Source organism: Oncorhynchus tshawytscha, linkage group LG10 (assembly GCF_018296145.1).
Source record: "Oncorhynchus tshawytscha isolate Ot180627B linkage group LG10, Otsh_v2.0, whole genome shotgun sequence".
NCBI lineage: Eukaryota > Metazoa > Chordata > Actinopteri > Salmoniformes > Salmonidae > Oncorhynchus > Oncorhynchus tshawytscha.
Window position 1 is genome coordinate 45,296,484 of NC_056438.1, and position 15,444 is coordinate 45,311,927.

At 43.4% G+C, this 15,444-nt stretch overlaps 2 protein-coding genes across 3 annotated transcripts in view; one reads left to right on the top strand and one right to left on the bottom strand.

The window, feature by feature from the left end:
• rpap2 (RNA polymerase II associated protein 2) overlaps positions 1-11,104 on the top strand; it is a 36,297-nt gene extending 25,193 nt beyond the window's left edge. Inside the window, exons 1-12 of one of the 2 annotated variants that reach the window (XM_024435242.2) lie at positions 91-299; positions 575-623; positions 5,353-5,467; positions 5,744-5,842; positions 5,941-6,006; positions 6,119-6,207; positions 6,334-6,369; positions 6,638-7,730; positions 7,919-8,004; positions 8,228-8,308; positions 9,107-9,175; positions 10,419-11,104. In XM_024435242.2, coding sequence (XP_024291010.1) covers positions 245-299; positions 575-623; positions 5,353-5,467; positions 5,744-5,842; positions 5,941-6,006; positions 6,119-6,207; positions 6,334-6,369; positions 6,638-7,730; positions 7,919-8,004; positions 8,228-8,308; positions 9,107-9,175; positions 10,419-10,602 — 2,022 coding nt within the window. In that variant the 5' untranslated portion in view covers positions 91-244 and the 3' untranslated portion in view covers positions 10,603-11,104. Of the gene's footprint in view, positions 1-90; positions 300-574; positions 624-5,329; positions 5,468-5,743; positions 5,843-5,940; positions 6,007-6,118; positions 6,208-6,333; positions 6,370-6,637; positions 7,731-7,918; positions 8,005-8,227; positions 8,309-9,106; positions 9,176-10,418 lie in introns of those variants that run through there. The other variant, XM_024435241.2, reaches the window with a different exon arrangement.
• LOC121847451 (zinc finger protein Gfi-1-like) lies at positions 10,715-14,163 on the bottom strand. Its single transcript, XM_042328613.1, has 6 exons — positions 13,988-14,163; positions 13,545-13,730; positions 12,900-13,294; positions 12,622-12,759; positions 12,328-12,493; positions 10,715-12,110 (listed from the first exon to the last, which is right to left on the bottom strand). Exons 1-6 carry the CDS (start codon positions 14,097-14,099, stop codon positions 11,932-11,934), a joined length of 1,176 nt encoding a protein of 391 aa, XP_042184547.1. The 5' UTR covers positions 14,100-14,163; the 3' UTR covers positions 10,715-11,931.
• Between the last annotated feature and the right edge of the window lie 1,281 nt (positions 14,164-15,444).

Genomic DNA, 15,444 nt, shown 5'->3' on the forward strand with positions numbered 1-15,444 from the left:
TCATAACAGATTTTAGTTTTGGGAACCGAAAACTGTATTGACATCAAATGTTTAGTTGATGAGAAGATTTTCAGAATGCCGGCCAAAAGCCATCTCGTTCTATCGTCTCCCACTGCCCGCCAGTGGACTTCCACTCACTACCATATTTGGTAGTGAGTAGAAACGCCAACCGGATGCTTCACATTTATACATCCAGAGAAATATCTGTCTCATTGTTCTATCTGTGACAAAACATTTTACCAGCATGGAGAACGAGCCACGAAAAAGAGTCGCTCGCTCTTCAAAACCAGGCAAAAGGGGTTTGTTTTTATAAGATATCATCAGACCGGTATTAACATTGTGTTTAGATATTGTTGGGTCTCTGTGGGTCCTCAAAAAGTGATGGAAACGAAGCTATCGTTCTTTCAACTAACGTTACGGTTGTGTTTACGTAGCTCTAGCTAATTTAGCTAGCAAGCTGCAAATGCAACCATAGCATAACGTTAACTGGCTAACGTTACTTTTATGGGTCAATTACAGTATACAGCCAACTTCCTTATATGAGCACTGACACCTAATTTCACTTATTTGACAGATGGGAAGAGTGTCAAAGAAGCACAGGCCGCTGCAGAGGAAGCAATAAGGTATTTAACGTTAGCCTGGGTACAAGTCTCTTATGCTAAGTTACAGTGCCTTCAGAAAGTATTCATACCCCTTGACTTATTACACTTTTTTTTTGTGTTACAGCCTAAATTTGAAATTGATTAAATATGTTTTTCTTCTCAATCATCTACACACTACTGCATAATGACAAAGTCAAAACATGTTTGTTTTTTACATTTTGTCAATTGTTTGAAAATGAAATACAGAAATATCTGTATATAAGTATTCCCACCCCCGAGTCAATACACATTAGAATCACCTTTGGCAACGATTACAGCTGTGAGTCTTTCTGGGTAAGTCTCTAAAAAGAGCTTTGCACACCTGGATGGTATGATATTTGCACATTTTTCTTAAAAAAATTGTTCAAGCTCTGTCAAGTTGGTTGTTGATAATTGCTAAACAGCAATTTTCAAGCAGATTTATGTAAACTGTAACTAGGCCACTGAAGGACATTCAATGTCATCTTGGTAAGCATTCCAGTGTGTATTTGGCCTTGTGTTTTAGGTTAATGCCTTGCTGGAAGGTGAATACGTTCCCAGTGTCTGCTAGAAAGGAGACTGAATCAGGTTTTCCTTTAGGATTTTGCCTGTGCTTAGCACTATTGCGTTTCCCCTTCTTGATTTTATTTTTGTACTTTTTACCCCTTTTTCTCCCCAATTTTCGTGATATCCAATTGGTAGATACAGTCTTGTCCCATCGCTGCAACTCCCCTATGGACTCGGGAGATGCGAAGGTCGAGAGCCATGCGTCCTCCGCAACAAGACCCCGCCAAGCCGCACTGCTTCTTGACACACTAATCACTTAACCCAGAAGACAGCCGCACCAATGTGTTGGAAGAAACACCGTCCAGCTGGTGACCGAAGTCAGCTTGCAGGTGCCCGGCCAGTCTTAGACCGCGCTGCCACTCAGGAGGCAGTTTGTCCTTATTTTGAATTGAAGCTATACAGAGTTGGTTAGAATTCCAATTTTATCCTCCCAGAAGAGGCAGCATCTGTATTAGAGGTCGACCGATTATGATTTTTCAACGCCGATACCGATTCATTTGCAATAATACAATTACAACAATACTGAATTCAGTATTGTTGTAATTGTCATTATTACAAAGAATTTTTTTTTTAATCGGCTGATTAATCGTTAGCGGCTTTTTGGGTCCTCCAATAATTGGTGTCGGCGTTGAAAAATCATAATTGGTCGACCTCTGGTTAATATTGCCTGATTTCCGATTGTTATGAAAACTTGAAATCGGACCTAATTAATCGGCCATTCCGATTATTCGGTCGACCTCTAATCTGTATTACAGCAAATAATATGGCTAAACTCCGATGTACTGATAAAGGATAAACCAATTGTCTTGGAGAGAATGTATAAAAAAGGAATCATGTTTATGAATGACATTGTAAACAACTAGGGTAGAATTATGTCATGCAACCAATTCATTCAGGTGTATGGAAATGCATGCTCAATTCAAAATTATAACAAACTCATCGCTGCCACAAAAATGGAAAAGGCAATTACTTAGAAAAAATAATTAATTTGTTTGTCTGCAACCAATATTTTTTTAAATAAATGGCTTAAAATGACTAATATAAATCGTAAAATGTATCAGTTTCACTTACGGTCTTGAGGGTTAACAACCATGCCACATAAAATTCAAGATTGTTGCCACAATACCATGGCATCGGGTTTATGAACTGATATACAAAGCAACAACCGATGAATCAATTATTATATAATTATATAATATTTTCACTACAAAAATAATGCTCAGTATATGGGCTGTTCAACAGTCAGACCGGTGCAGAGTCTGCCTTGTGGAACCAGAATCAATAGAGCATCTCTTTTGGTACTGTCCATCTCTGGCTTGTTTTTGGAGTCAGGTCCAGGAATGGTTGTTATGCCATAATATCAGGATATGGTTGCTTTTTGGGTCCTCCAATAATCGGTGTCGGCGTTGAAAAATCATAATTGGTCGACCTCTGGTTAATATTGCCTGATTTCCGATTGTTATGAAAAGGTCCAGGAATGGTTGTTATGCCATAATATCAGGGTGTGGTTGGACCTGCAAACTATTGCTGGGGGAGTTGAACGACCACAGTCAGTCAACAAGAGATATTGTGCTCTTGGGTAAAAAAATATATATATATTTTTGGGGCAATTTCGGGCACACATGTTGCAGATGGGGAGGTTCGAGTCCCTAATGAGACACCATGATATAATGGAGGGATGTATTGCAGAAGGAAATGGTAGAATGGTGATTTACTGGGTAAGATGGGTTGATCTGTGGCTGTCTGACGGGTGGAATTGATATATACACGTGTAAAAATGTTGAGGTCCTCCAATCAGGGGTGAGCATGAGATTGTATGTTTTGCTTTTTGTTATTTACAGTGCATTCAGAAAGTATTCAGACCCCTTGACTTTTTCCACATTTTGTTACGTTACAGCCTTAATCTAAAATTGATGAAATTGTTTTTTTCCCCTCGTCAATCTACACACAATACCCCATAATGATGGAGCAAAAACTGTTTTTTAGAAATGTTTGCACATCTGAAATTTCACATACATACATTTTCAGACCCTTTACTCAGTACTTTGTTGAGGCACTTTTGGCAGTGATTACAGCCTCAAGTCTTCTTGGGTATGATGCTACAAGCTTGGCACACCTGTATTTGGAGAGTTTCTCATATTCTTCTCTGCAGATCCTCTCAAGGTCTGTCACTGCACAGCTATTTTCAGGTCTCTCCAGAGATGTTCGATCGGGTTCAAGTCTGGGCTCTGGCTGGGCCACTCGACTTTCAGAGACTTGTCCCGAAGTCACTCCTGCATTGTCTTTGCTGTGTGCTTAGGGTCGTTGTCCTGTTGGAAGGTGAACCTTCGTCCCAGTCTGAAGTCCTGAGCGCTCTGGATCAGGTTTTCATCAAGGATCTCTCTGTACATTGCTGCGTTCATCTTTCTCTCGATCCTGACTAGTCTCCCAGTCCCTGAAAAACATCCCCACAGCATAATGCTTCCACCAACATGCTTCACCGTAGGGATGGTGCCAGGTTTCCTCCAGACGTGACACTTGGCTTTCAGGCCAAAGAGTTCAATTTTGGTTTCCTCAGACCTCAGGTTTCCTGAGTCTTGTTTCACATGGTCTGAGAGTCCTTTCGGTGCCTTTTTGCAAACTCCAATTGAGCTGTCATGTGCCTTTTACTGAGGAGTGGCTTCTGTCTGGCCACTTTACCATAAAAGTCTGATTGGTGGGGTGCTGCAGAGATGGGAGAACCTTCCAGAAGGACAACCATCTCCACAGAGGAACTCTGGAGCTCTGTCAGAGTGACCATCGGGTTCTTGTTCACCTCCCTGACCTAGGTCCTTCTCCCCGATTGCTCAGTTTGGCTGGGCTGCCAGCTCTAGGAAGAGTCTTGGTGCTTCCAAACTTCTTCCATTTAAGAATGATGGAGGCCACTGTGTTCTTGGGGACCTTCAATGATGCAGACATGTTTTGGTACCATTCCCTAGATCCAGCAATGTCCCTAATCCTTGCCGATGACAAGCATACTGATAACATGATGCATCCACCACTATGCTTGAAAATGTGAAGTGGTACTCTGTAATGTGTTGTATTGGATTTGCCCCAAACATAACACTTTGTATTCAGGACAATCACTTAATTGCTTTGTCACATTTTTTGCAGTATTACTTTAGTGCCTTGTTGCGAACAGGGTGCATGTTTTGGAATATTTTTATTCTGTACAGGCTTCATTTTCACTCTGTCAATTAGGTTAGTATTGTGAAGTAACTACAATGTTGTTGATCCGTTCTCTCCTCCACAGCCATTAAATTCTTAACTGTTTTAAAGTCACCATTGGCCTCATGGTGAAATCCCTGAGCAGTTTCCTTCCTCTCCGGCAACTGAGTTAGGAAGGACGCCTGTATCTTTGTAGTGACTGGGTGTATTGATACACCATCCAAAGTGTAATTAATAACCTCACCATGTTCAAAGATATATTTAATGTCTGCTTTTTACATTTTTTAACCATTAACCAGTAGGTGCCTTTTTGTGGATGCATTGGAAAACCTCCCTGGTCTTTGTGTTTGAAATGAACTGCTCTACTGAGGGACCTTACAGGTGTGTTTGGGGTACTGAGATGAGGTAGTCATTCAAAAATCATGTTAAACACTATTATTGCACAGTTAGTCCATGTAATTTATTATGCAAATGTTTACTCCTTAACTTATTTAGGCTTGCGATAACAAAGGGGTGGAATACTTATTGACTCAAGACATTTTCATCTTTTAATTTGTAAACATTTCTAAAAACATAATTCCACTTCGACAATAGGGGCCTTGCCAGGACACAATCGCAATTGTACTTATTTTACGTTTAGGCTGTAACACAACAAAACGTGGGGGGGAAAGCGTGTGAGTACTTTCTGAAGACACTGAACAAACCACGCCTTGTCATGCCAAACAATTTGTCAATATGACACAGAGTACAAGGAGTGGAATGTTAGTGCAAAACGGGTCTGGATTTCAGGCTAATGTGACATCAGTGGTTCCCAAACATATGAAGGTTGCTGTTGTCTTCATATTTTTGGGGGTTGAATGCCAATGTTGCTGGACTCCCATTTGTGAGCCGTGTTTGTCTCTGATATGTTCATACCCCCCCAATGCGTCTCTCTGACTGTGGCGCTGACCACGTAGAACCCTTGTCTCCCTAACCCCAGGAGAGAGGCCGTGAGGGAGACCCTGAGAGAAAAGCTGGATCTGGAGAAGAGGGCTCTGCAGGTGGTGGAGCGTCTCTTGGAGGACAGCGTAGCAGACGACTTCCTGGTTGACTGTGTGAGTACCGTGGAGGTCAATACGCTGTCTACCTCCTATGGTCAATGCTGCAGGGCGATCCGTGGGTAAGACTGTGACCACGAATGAATGAAGCACGCAGAGTTGGAGTGGTTCCAGTCTTGTAAATTAGAAGAGGATCTGTGACCCCGTGGAAAGATTCACAGTCACTGTCCATAGATATCAGTTGGTGGAGGAGCAGGGCATTGTTATTTTGAGGTGGTGTGGGGGCATCTGCCATGTGTTCATGATGTTCCTTTCAATGTCTTTGATTTGCAGGCAAGGTTGATCACTGCTGCCAATTACAAAGACACAGTTGAGGAGAGGTCCATTGTGAAGCTGTGCGGTTATCCTGTCTGTTCAAACAAACTGGGCAAGGTAAGGATTTGTGTATTTCTAAAGGGCTTTACCTTTTTACTTGCCTTCCAGTTCAAGATTGGTCAAAACTAACTTATATCAGGTATTTTTTTTACTAGGTCTCCACTCAACAGTTCAAAATTTCCACCAAAACCAATAAAGTCTATGACATCACGGAACGCAAGGTAAGTGCTCAGTCAGACACAGAGTCAGATACTTTGCTGTGTTGTGCCCAGCACTGCGAAAGAACGTGACTGACGTAAGACCGAAACACGGCCCTTTCCCTCTCTGACCCAGAGCTTCTGCAGTAACTTCTGCTACAAAGCCTCCAAGTCCTTTGAGCTGCAGATATCAAAGAGCCCTCTGTGGCTGAGGCAGCACGAGAGGTAAGCCTGCACTGTTTTACTTCAGCATATATATATATATATATATATATAATCAGTGCTGAGGTAGGCAGACATTTTTCTTTAGGTCCAAATTTGACCTAAATGTTAACTCCTCGTCATTTGCAGCCCCCCAGATGTGAAATTAATGAAGAAAGGAGATGGGTAAGTACATAACTTTTTCCCACAATGTCATTCGGTCTGGATGAATTGATACGATGTGGAGCTGTCATTCAACTGATTTAGAAGGTTTGGATGGATAGGTATCGATCTATTTATAAAATCCATTCCTCAATCGTTTACGGCATAAAAATGCAGTAATTCGCAGACTGTGATCATCAAAAAAAAATTTAACTACAGAACCATTGATATATCGATTGATTGATTTGCTTGACTGACTGACTTCCCCCGGATTCCCTCCCCCTCTGTTTAGCGGTTGCACCGGAGAGGAGGTGAGGCTGGCTGAGAGGCGTCTCAGAGAGGACGATGTGGAGAACCCCCTTCCCTTGGACTCTGTGTCCCCCGAGGCCCCAGAGGACCCCAGGCGCTCCCCTACAGCCGGCCACAGCGACGACAGCGACGCAGAACACGACTTTGTCTCAAGCGTGGTCTCCCAGCGACGGGGACCCAGGGTGCACTGGGGCGATCTGGCCAAGCGCGCCGCCGAAGGGGAGGGTAGGGAACCTGGAGAGGGGGAGGACAGGGAGAGAAGGTCGGGAGGGAAGGACACAACGGTGCCCAAGCAAATACAAACAAACAAGGCGGAAGACAAGGAGGAGAATACAGAAGAATCACAGAAAGCACAAAGGAAGCCAAGCAATGGGACAGATGGACGCCAACAGCACACCACAGATACGAACCACCAGAGTGAGCAGCAATCTTTCCTGGGAGAGAGAGGGTCGCCAGAGGGCCAGTCTATGGAGGAAGCTGCAGAGCTATTGAGCCAAGTTACAATACAGGCTCGAGACCCAGCCACAGCTACGTCTTCTGCACTAACAGCCTACAGTGTACAGAATCAAGAACCAGCTCCAAACCCCAGTCCACAGGGGGACCCAGCACAGCCCACCCAGCCTGGCATCAACATCACCCAGGTGGGCATGAGCAGAAGGGGAGCCCAGGGGCTCCGGGGGCTCCTCAAGGGCCACGAAGCCGGGACTAAACCTGTCTCGGTCCGGCTGAACCTTCTAGAAGGCCTAAGGAGGACCTTCACTGAATGGATGACTGAGGAGACTATGAAGTTCTTATATGGCCCAGACCACTTTAGTAAAACACTGATAGAAACAAAGAAGGAGGAGGAAGAGGAGCTAGATGAAGATGACTTGGAGGACATTGTGAAGGATGGTGGGGAGGGACGTGAGACTGACTCCCAAGGGGGTCCAGGAAGGCCCTTGGCCCCGGCCCCAGACTACGACACCCTACGCAGGGAGACAGAGGAGATGGGGCTGAGGGTGAGGGAGTTCTACGAAGGGACGAAGGAAGTCCAGCGGGTGTCAGGGAAACAACATGCCAGAGGCGGAGACTCAGAGGTGAGTGGGGGAGGAGTGTATTGTAGCAACTGCCAGTGTACAGATGGGGGCACTCTGTATAAGCATTGGAGAAATGTGACATGAAACTATCTCCTGTCTGTTGTCCTGTCTCTCTCCCTGTGTCTGTCTGTCTCTGTGTGTCTGTGTCTGTCTGTCTCACTCACTCATTGTATTCCTGTCCTCTCCAGAACCAGGGTGGGGCACTCCCGTTGGTTGACTCCCATGCCCAGCACCTCATCCAGAAACGGATTACAGTGGAGAAGCTCACTAAAGGGTGTGTGTGTAAAAACACTGCAACGATTTTCAAAGTGCAAAGAACTGGGTTTCTGCGATGAATATATGGTCACCCGATGTGCTGACAATTGACAAACAGCAATATTACAGAAGCATTGAAGAGGACTGGCTCAGTCTTTAAACTTGGTGAATTTAACTTAGCGTCTTCTCATATGAAGAAAGTAAACAAAGTTGTTCTGTCTGTTTCTCTTTGCGGTCCGAAGCCTGAGAGACATCGTGGGTCCTCTGCGTCTCACCATGACTGACGTCTCCAGTGACCTCAACAGGCTGGTCAGAACCTTCAGGTCAGCGCCAGTGTGACCTTTTTAACACACATTCTACAACGTCCCCAGACTGCGTCTGGGAGACTGGAATGTTGTACAGTCAGTATTTTACCTGGGCATGTATTCATAACCCGTAACAAAGTAGAAGTGCTGATCTAGGATCAGTTTTGCTCTTTTAGATCATAATGAATAAGATGACATGACATGACATGGGGGGGCTGTTCCTAGATCAGCACTCCAACTATGAGACACTGTAAGTACGGTATTTATGGAGAAGTTATGTGGTATCAAGGCTTCCATGAACTGCGTGGACTTTCTGGGCAGCCCCAAATGGGCCAGAAATTAACTCTGCTCCTGTCGTGGGCACTAACTAGGGTCGGATTGGCTGATTTTTAGGTGCAGTCAACAGGAAGCAGTGATTGGCAGAGTGCTATTGACTTCCTGTAGCTCAGAGGTTTTTGTCTTTTTGAATAGCATACCACTTGTCACACCTTTAGTGAGATGCCTGTTTCTAGGAATTCACCACTAGCTCCTGAGTCCTGCAGGCCCCCTGAGCTCCAACAACAAACTGTCATATCGAACAACTATAATTGTTTTGTCTGTATGATTTTGTCTCTGACATATGGTTGGACTGGTGATTTGGACTGCCAAGTTGAAGGAAAGGCCAGATATTTCTCGACTTTGTTTTTATTTTATTTCATGGAGAATCATAGTGTTGTCAGGCCTAATGGCAGTACTCATTTCTTTCAGCTTCTCAAAACCTGTGCTGTTTTATAGATTATTTATTTTACTATATTGTCTCCTTTATTTCCATGGCAGGTTTACAAACACCAACATCATCCACAAAGGCCCAGAGTGGACCCTGATTGCAGTGGTGCTCCTCCATTTGTAAGTGCTTCTTCCCGTGTTTGTCCTGTTGCAGGAACAGCTGGAGAGCCTAGGATCAGTACAGAGGAAACCAGGGAGGGAGAGAAATCCCTGGAGGAACACCCTCTCAACAAACTCTACCTAGAGGGATTTATCTGTGTGTGTGTGTCCAGGGTGCACTGCAGAGAAGTGTTTGTGTGTTATTTTGGATGTCCTCTTTGATAGATCGCAAACAAACTGGAAGTCAACCTGTTAAAAAGTATGATTTCATTTATCAACATATGCATAGAATGTGTACATTATTCTGAAAAACGCATACACAGGCCCTCATAGATGCAGCAATGCAGAGGTTTACGTGTGTGTGCACCTGCATGTTTATGGTGGTCTTTGATATTTACACACACACAGTGCGGTATACAGTATATGGCACTCTCTGGTTTATGTGTGTGGCATCTCCAATCTATAGTGTTTGTGTTCCCTTGCGTTGTGTGCCCTGTGCCAGATGGCGTGTGTGTGTGTGCGCGCCACTTCCCCGGGCAGGGCGTTAGCAGGCGCTGTGTGGGACAGTTCCATGCTGCTCCCGTTTGTGTACACACAGACACCTCTCTGCCTTACCTCATCCACCTGATTTCCCACACACACAGGCAGGCCCTGGGAAACATTCCACCCCATCCCTAGCAGACCCACTGTGTGCACCACCCCCCCCCAGAGATGAGATTTTATAGCCTTGATTTTATAGAGGTCAAAATAAATGGGGGGAGGATGCCGTCTCTATCTAATATTACCTGATCTACTAAAGTGGTCTTGATCCAGTCCTGTAGTCGCTGACTAGTAAAGCAACACGCCCTGTCGAGTAAGATGCTGACGAAACTGACGGCTCTCACAACGATTTGAAAGTGGCGCTGCTCTCAGGCGCAGTTTGGTTTCGACTGACTCACAATCTCTGTTACTTAGCCCTGAGCATTAAGACGCGGTCGTAATAAGACTCCTACGAGAGAGACTCTTATGAACACGTCTTGCGTTGTGCTATAAGCTCACCGTAAAGCATTATACCTGTTCACAAGGCAATGCGGGGGATTTCCAGTCGCTCCCAAATCCTGGTCAATGTGCCCTTAAACTTTGAAAAACGTGCATTTTGCTGTTGATGAGATTTCTGAAAATGGTCAAGTTAGCTGTTACTGCCATCTAGAAGTCTTGTACTTAATTACTTCTTTACTACAGAGGCCTTCGTTTTTTTTTCCTGACCGTGTTGTTTGTTTTGCAGGTTATCAGAGGTGTCCCCAGTGGTGCGGGAGGCCCTGGAGAGGCCGGCCTCAGTCGATTACCTCTCTACTCTGATGCAGGAGCTCCCACTGCTGGACCGGGACCTGCAGAGCCTGGTCCAGTTACTCAGAACCGTAGAGCTCTGTCCACACGAGCACACAGAGAAACGGCAGACAAATCAATGAGTCTATTCTTCTTCTGGACAACATTGTCCCCTATTATAAGAACTGCGGGGGAAGGGAGACGTCAGTCCGGTTATCCTTTTTATTTATTTTGGTTGCTTTTTCGGTTTTGTTGATTTTCTATTTGTTCATTGATTGTGTTCTGTTATTGAGAATTAAGAGTCAAATAATGACTTTCGGGCAATGTACAGTGCTTGATGTTGTTGTAGTTCCCTGAAATGAAGACCGTGTAGGCATACCGTATCACTGACAAGGCTAGTTTTCAAACATAAATTCTTACACTAGTGCATAGTTGAGTGAATCTGATGCTGTGAATGTCTAAATCAAATCTTTAAACTTTACAAGCCTCCAATGTTTAACCCTGTGCCTCTATACAACCAAATAAAATCACACTCAGGTTTTACACTTTGTCTAAAAACGTCATGTGTTGTTGACTATGTTGCCTAACTGTAAGAGGATGGTGCAATAAAAGTGATGCTGTTTCTCCCAACTTCCTTAACATGAAGTTTATGGCAGTGTAATCTCATTTGTTCCAAGTGTGTTAACAAAGCGTGTGTCTAATATTTGGTTTGGACCAGGTAGCGCGCACGAATGGGAAATGAACGTGAATAATATTATTAGGATCATACAGATGTAGCCTAGAAGTTCTGAATCATTTTGCTTGTAGGCCTTGAGTAAAATATGTTCATTATGTTGGTGTGAGTTTATTCATTTTTTTTCCCTTGCTCATTTCAAGAATGTGTTGACACAGAAGGTTTAAACAATTGACAATTCCACTGCACCACCTTCATTCAACTCACTGACAGGCCTACTATTCATTAAGAATATATTTTAGCATGTTTGGTTTAGATTCCTGCACTTTAGAACTTAAGCCTGTTTGTTTTACAAAAGATAAGGGGCCATTAAAAATGTATATTGGATTTTGTTACATTAAAGATTATAGTGTGACAGTGTTATAATTTAAGCTGGAATAGAATGGGCATTGATTAATATGACATTTTCACAAATAGCCTACTAAGCATGAAATTGCTGAGTAGTATTGCATTTAATCGTTTTCTTCTGCCAGGGAAAAAAACAAGATTAAGCACAAATATAAATATGCCTAGTTGGGCATCACAACCAACACTTCTAAATCATGTATTTTGTGTTGTGTAAAATGTTAAAGACAATTTGGCCTATAACAATATTAGTATTGCATAAATGTATTTTGAAATTGACATAATTGCATATACTATTAAAATGAATTCGTTAATCCTTCCTCTGAAATTTGACATATTTACTTCCATATTAGCCTATTTTCTTCTCAATCCAATTTTTGCTGTTCGCGGTTTTTCATTTAAATCCATGTTGTGTGTCTTTGTGCCTCCTCAGATCCACTTTCCGTTGGAATCCCTTGACGCAGAGGTCGCAGCAGAACGGTTTATAGCCCGTGTGCTTGCGGCTGTGCGTGATGAGGTTGGAGCTCTGACTGAAGGCCTTCCCGCATACCTGACACTTGTGCGGTTTCTCACCTGATAATGTAAACAAACAAGTTTCATTATGAAAGTGTCCATTTGAGCTCTCCATATTGATGTGCTGTTATTCTTCTCGTAATTGTCTGACTTAGAAACGTAATATGTTAACTTACTTTTTGTTTGGTTGACCACTTTTGAATAATTGGCTAATACAAAATCGTGTATATCATTTTTTTTTAAATAATGAACGTGTGGTGGGAGCGTAATCTCTCACCTGTATGGATGAAGGTGTGTTTCTTCATGTCCGACTTCTGATGGAATCTCTTACCGCAGTACTGACAGGGGTAGGGGCGTGTGTCCGAGTGGATGAGCAGGTGCGTGGACAGCGTGGACGATCGCTTGAAGCTTTTGCAACAGATTTTGCAGTCGAAGCTCCTCTCCTGAGAATCGGGTAAAATGTGAGAAAGTCAAGTATATGTGAGTGCGACTTGTTGCCATCTACAATTTAGGTTTCGTTCACGTAGTTTTTTTTTTTTAGCAAATACGGAGGCATTTGAGCCCTAATTACCTGTGAGTGAACGGCTTTATGTTGTTCCAAGCTCACTGCGTGCCCAAATGTTTTCCAACACATTCCACAGGTGAAGGGTCGTGCTCCGCTGTGCGACCGACGGACGTGAACTTCCAACCCGTGCGGTGTCGAGAAGACCTTTTGGAGAAGATGAAAGCGATCCTAGTTACTAGCCTACCAGATTGATGCCGAATGTGTTTATTAGTGGAAACCATCTCATTCAAATCGAACAATTTACCTTAGTATGCATTAAGGTGGAGGAGTATGGATAGGCTTACCTTGCAACACTTAATGCATTTGTACGATCTGCTTGGCTCTATACGGGAACAGATGAGATCGGATTCACACTTGATCTTAGAGACCTTGAGGTCCGAGTATAATTGGTCGGCGTCCCACATTTTATAGGTAGGGAATACCGTAGACCCAAAGTCCCGGTAAAATCCTGTGTGCGGGCCCCGCTGTGCGTAAATGGGGGAGTTGGAGGCACCATCCTCGGCTCCATCGATACCCATCTGTGTGTCAGGCTCCAGAGTTGTGGAGAGATTCTGTTGGTATGTTCGCTGCATAAGGTGCCTGAGCTTGGAACCAGAGTAGGTAGTCCATGCATAAGGGCGGAATGGAATGGCGAAAGGTTGAGCGTTGTCTACTGACGGAGTGAGACATTGTTCCGAATCTGGAAAACATTTGGACTATATGAGTCGTCACGTTTCCATATACTGTTTACAAAAAATAGCCAATAATGACTCAATAATACACCCTTTTAATATGCAGGTAAAACCCCATGGGGCAGGATGAAAAGTGATAAATATTAAAAGCTGAGGGACATTCTCAGATAACCATGTTTGGAGATGCATTGCGCATATGCGTAATGGTGACCAAGGACAGAGCAAAGATAGACATCAGAACAAACTGTAAATACAGACCTTGTGATGCAGATGGAGATGGAGGGCGCCAGTAGTAGTCATAGTCCGGGAAGCGTTTGCCCTCGTGGCTCAGCGGGGAGGTGGATAACAGGTCAGCCGTGCGCACTAGATAGGACTCGGGGGAGCGCTTGCCATGGTTATGAGCATCCTGCGCGTCGCAGCTCCCCTCAACCTGCGGTTTGCGCTCTACAGTCTCAGAGAAAGCAAAGATTAGCACTTAATTCAAGCTCATAATATCCGTCTCAGATTTATATTGTAGTTGTGAATTCTAAAGTGAAACATAATACATTCCACGCGAATTTAGCGAAATGAGAAACGTATCATTACAGGTAGGTTTTTTAAAACAAACGTAGGCTAATTATTCCTTGTGTGCGTAAAGGCTCGTGGATAACAATTACGCATGACATTTATTCAAAGCACTGCAACATCATAAATGGACGCACCTGCGCATATAAGGGATACATTAGTATCCAGTTTTATGTACTCATCATCCAGGTATCGGGGTTGGTGGTAGCTATGTGCCCGTTTACTCTTCACCAAAAATGACCTCGGCATGGTTACTATTCGCTGCGTGACTCTCAAGGTCCCTGGTCACTTGTGATGACATCCTCTCCGTCCACACCGCCTATTTTATCTCCGGAAAGATTTGAACACCATTGGTTGAAAAGGGACGTGCGCGTTTACAAGGTTTTGTGAGCATGTGAGGCAGGTGGCCAAAGGGACCACTGCCCCCCACGGTCTCCGTTTGTGATTGTAAACCACAATTTATATTTTCTAAAATATCATTTAGAGAACACATAGTTATTTCCTTTAATGGCAGGTGACATTTGCGTTGGTTCAGAATCAGATGACATGATTGTATTTGGTTTATATTTTACCGTGGTTGACGGGTTAAAATGGGTATAAACTTACTGGAACTTTCCCTTGACTAGGCTATAATGTGGAATATTTAGACTATTTGTGACTTTTAAGCCCCAACCCTCCCTTCCTCATGGCCCATGCAACAAGGCTCATGACGATGTAAACGGATCCTGCGGTACCTCCTCTCATCAGAGCTCACCGGCGATTATATCCCGTTAATGACGCACTCCATGTAGCAGCCTGCAGATGCGGACATGAGGTATCCTTTACAAGAGCCTTGGTCAGTTAACGTGCTGGCTCATTCATCCAGATACATTTGGACGAAGTTATTGGATCTATCATATCGAACGCTTGGGAATATAAGGTTCTATCTGCAAAAAGATGACAGATTATTGACTTTAAAGTTCTCTAAACCTCATTGGTTTGAATAGTGTGAGCCATTTTTTTTAAATCTGGTATTATTTTTTAACTTAACATTAAATTGGCGTATTTAGAGTACTATATGGGTAGAGAACATTGAACAGAACAGGGCTAAGTCAATTACTAAATGTCCTCTCAAGCTCTTAATATTCAAATGCCAATGTATGTCAAGGCCCAATTATGATTTCAGTACGATCTCCCTGATAAAACAAAAGTCGAAGTGAACTGAGATGTTGTCATTTTGCCTATTTCAGACATCAGAACGCTTCAAATGAAACCATTGCGAGGAATTTCGTGTTCAAGATTGCCTGAAAGCAAAGTGATATCGATTTCTCGGCCATGAAATAACGTTGTTGGTTGTACCTGTAGAACAACTTGAGAAAGGTAAAGTTGGAACATATGCTCGATACCCAACAGCCGAAATTGCTTAACCGCTCTTACATTATTATATTTCTTTTGACAGGGCAATTTGAGTTACAACTAACATCTCCCACAGTGTAACGGGTTTCTTCCTGGGAAGGAGTGGAGGACCAAAACGCAGCGTGGTTGAAGTTCATGGTTCTTTAATAAGAGACACAGCATGAATAAACTACAAAACAATAAACGTGGCAAAACTGAA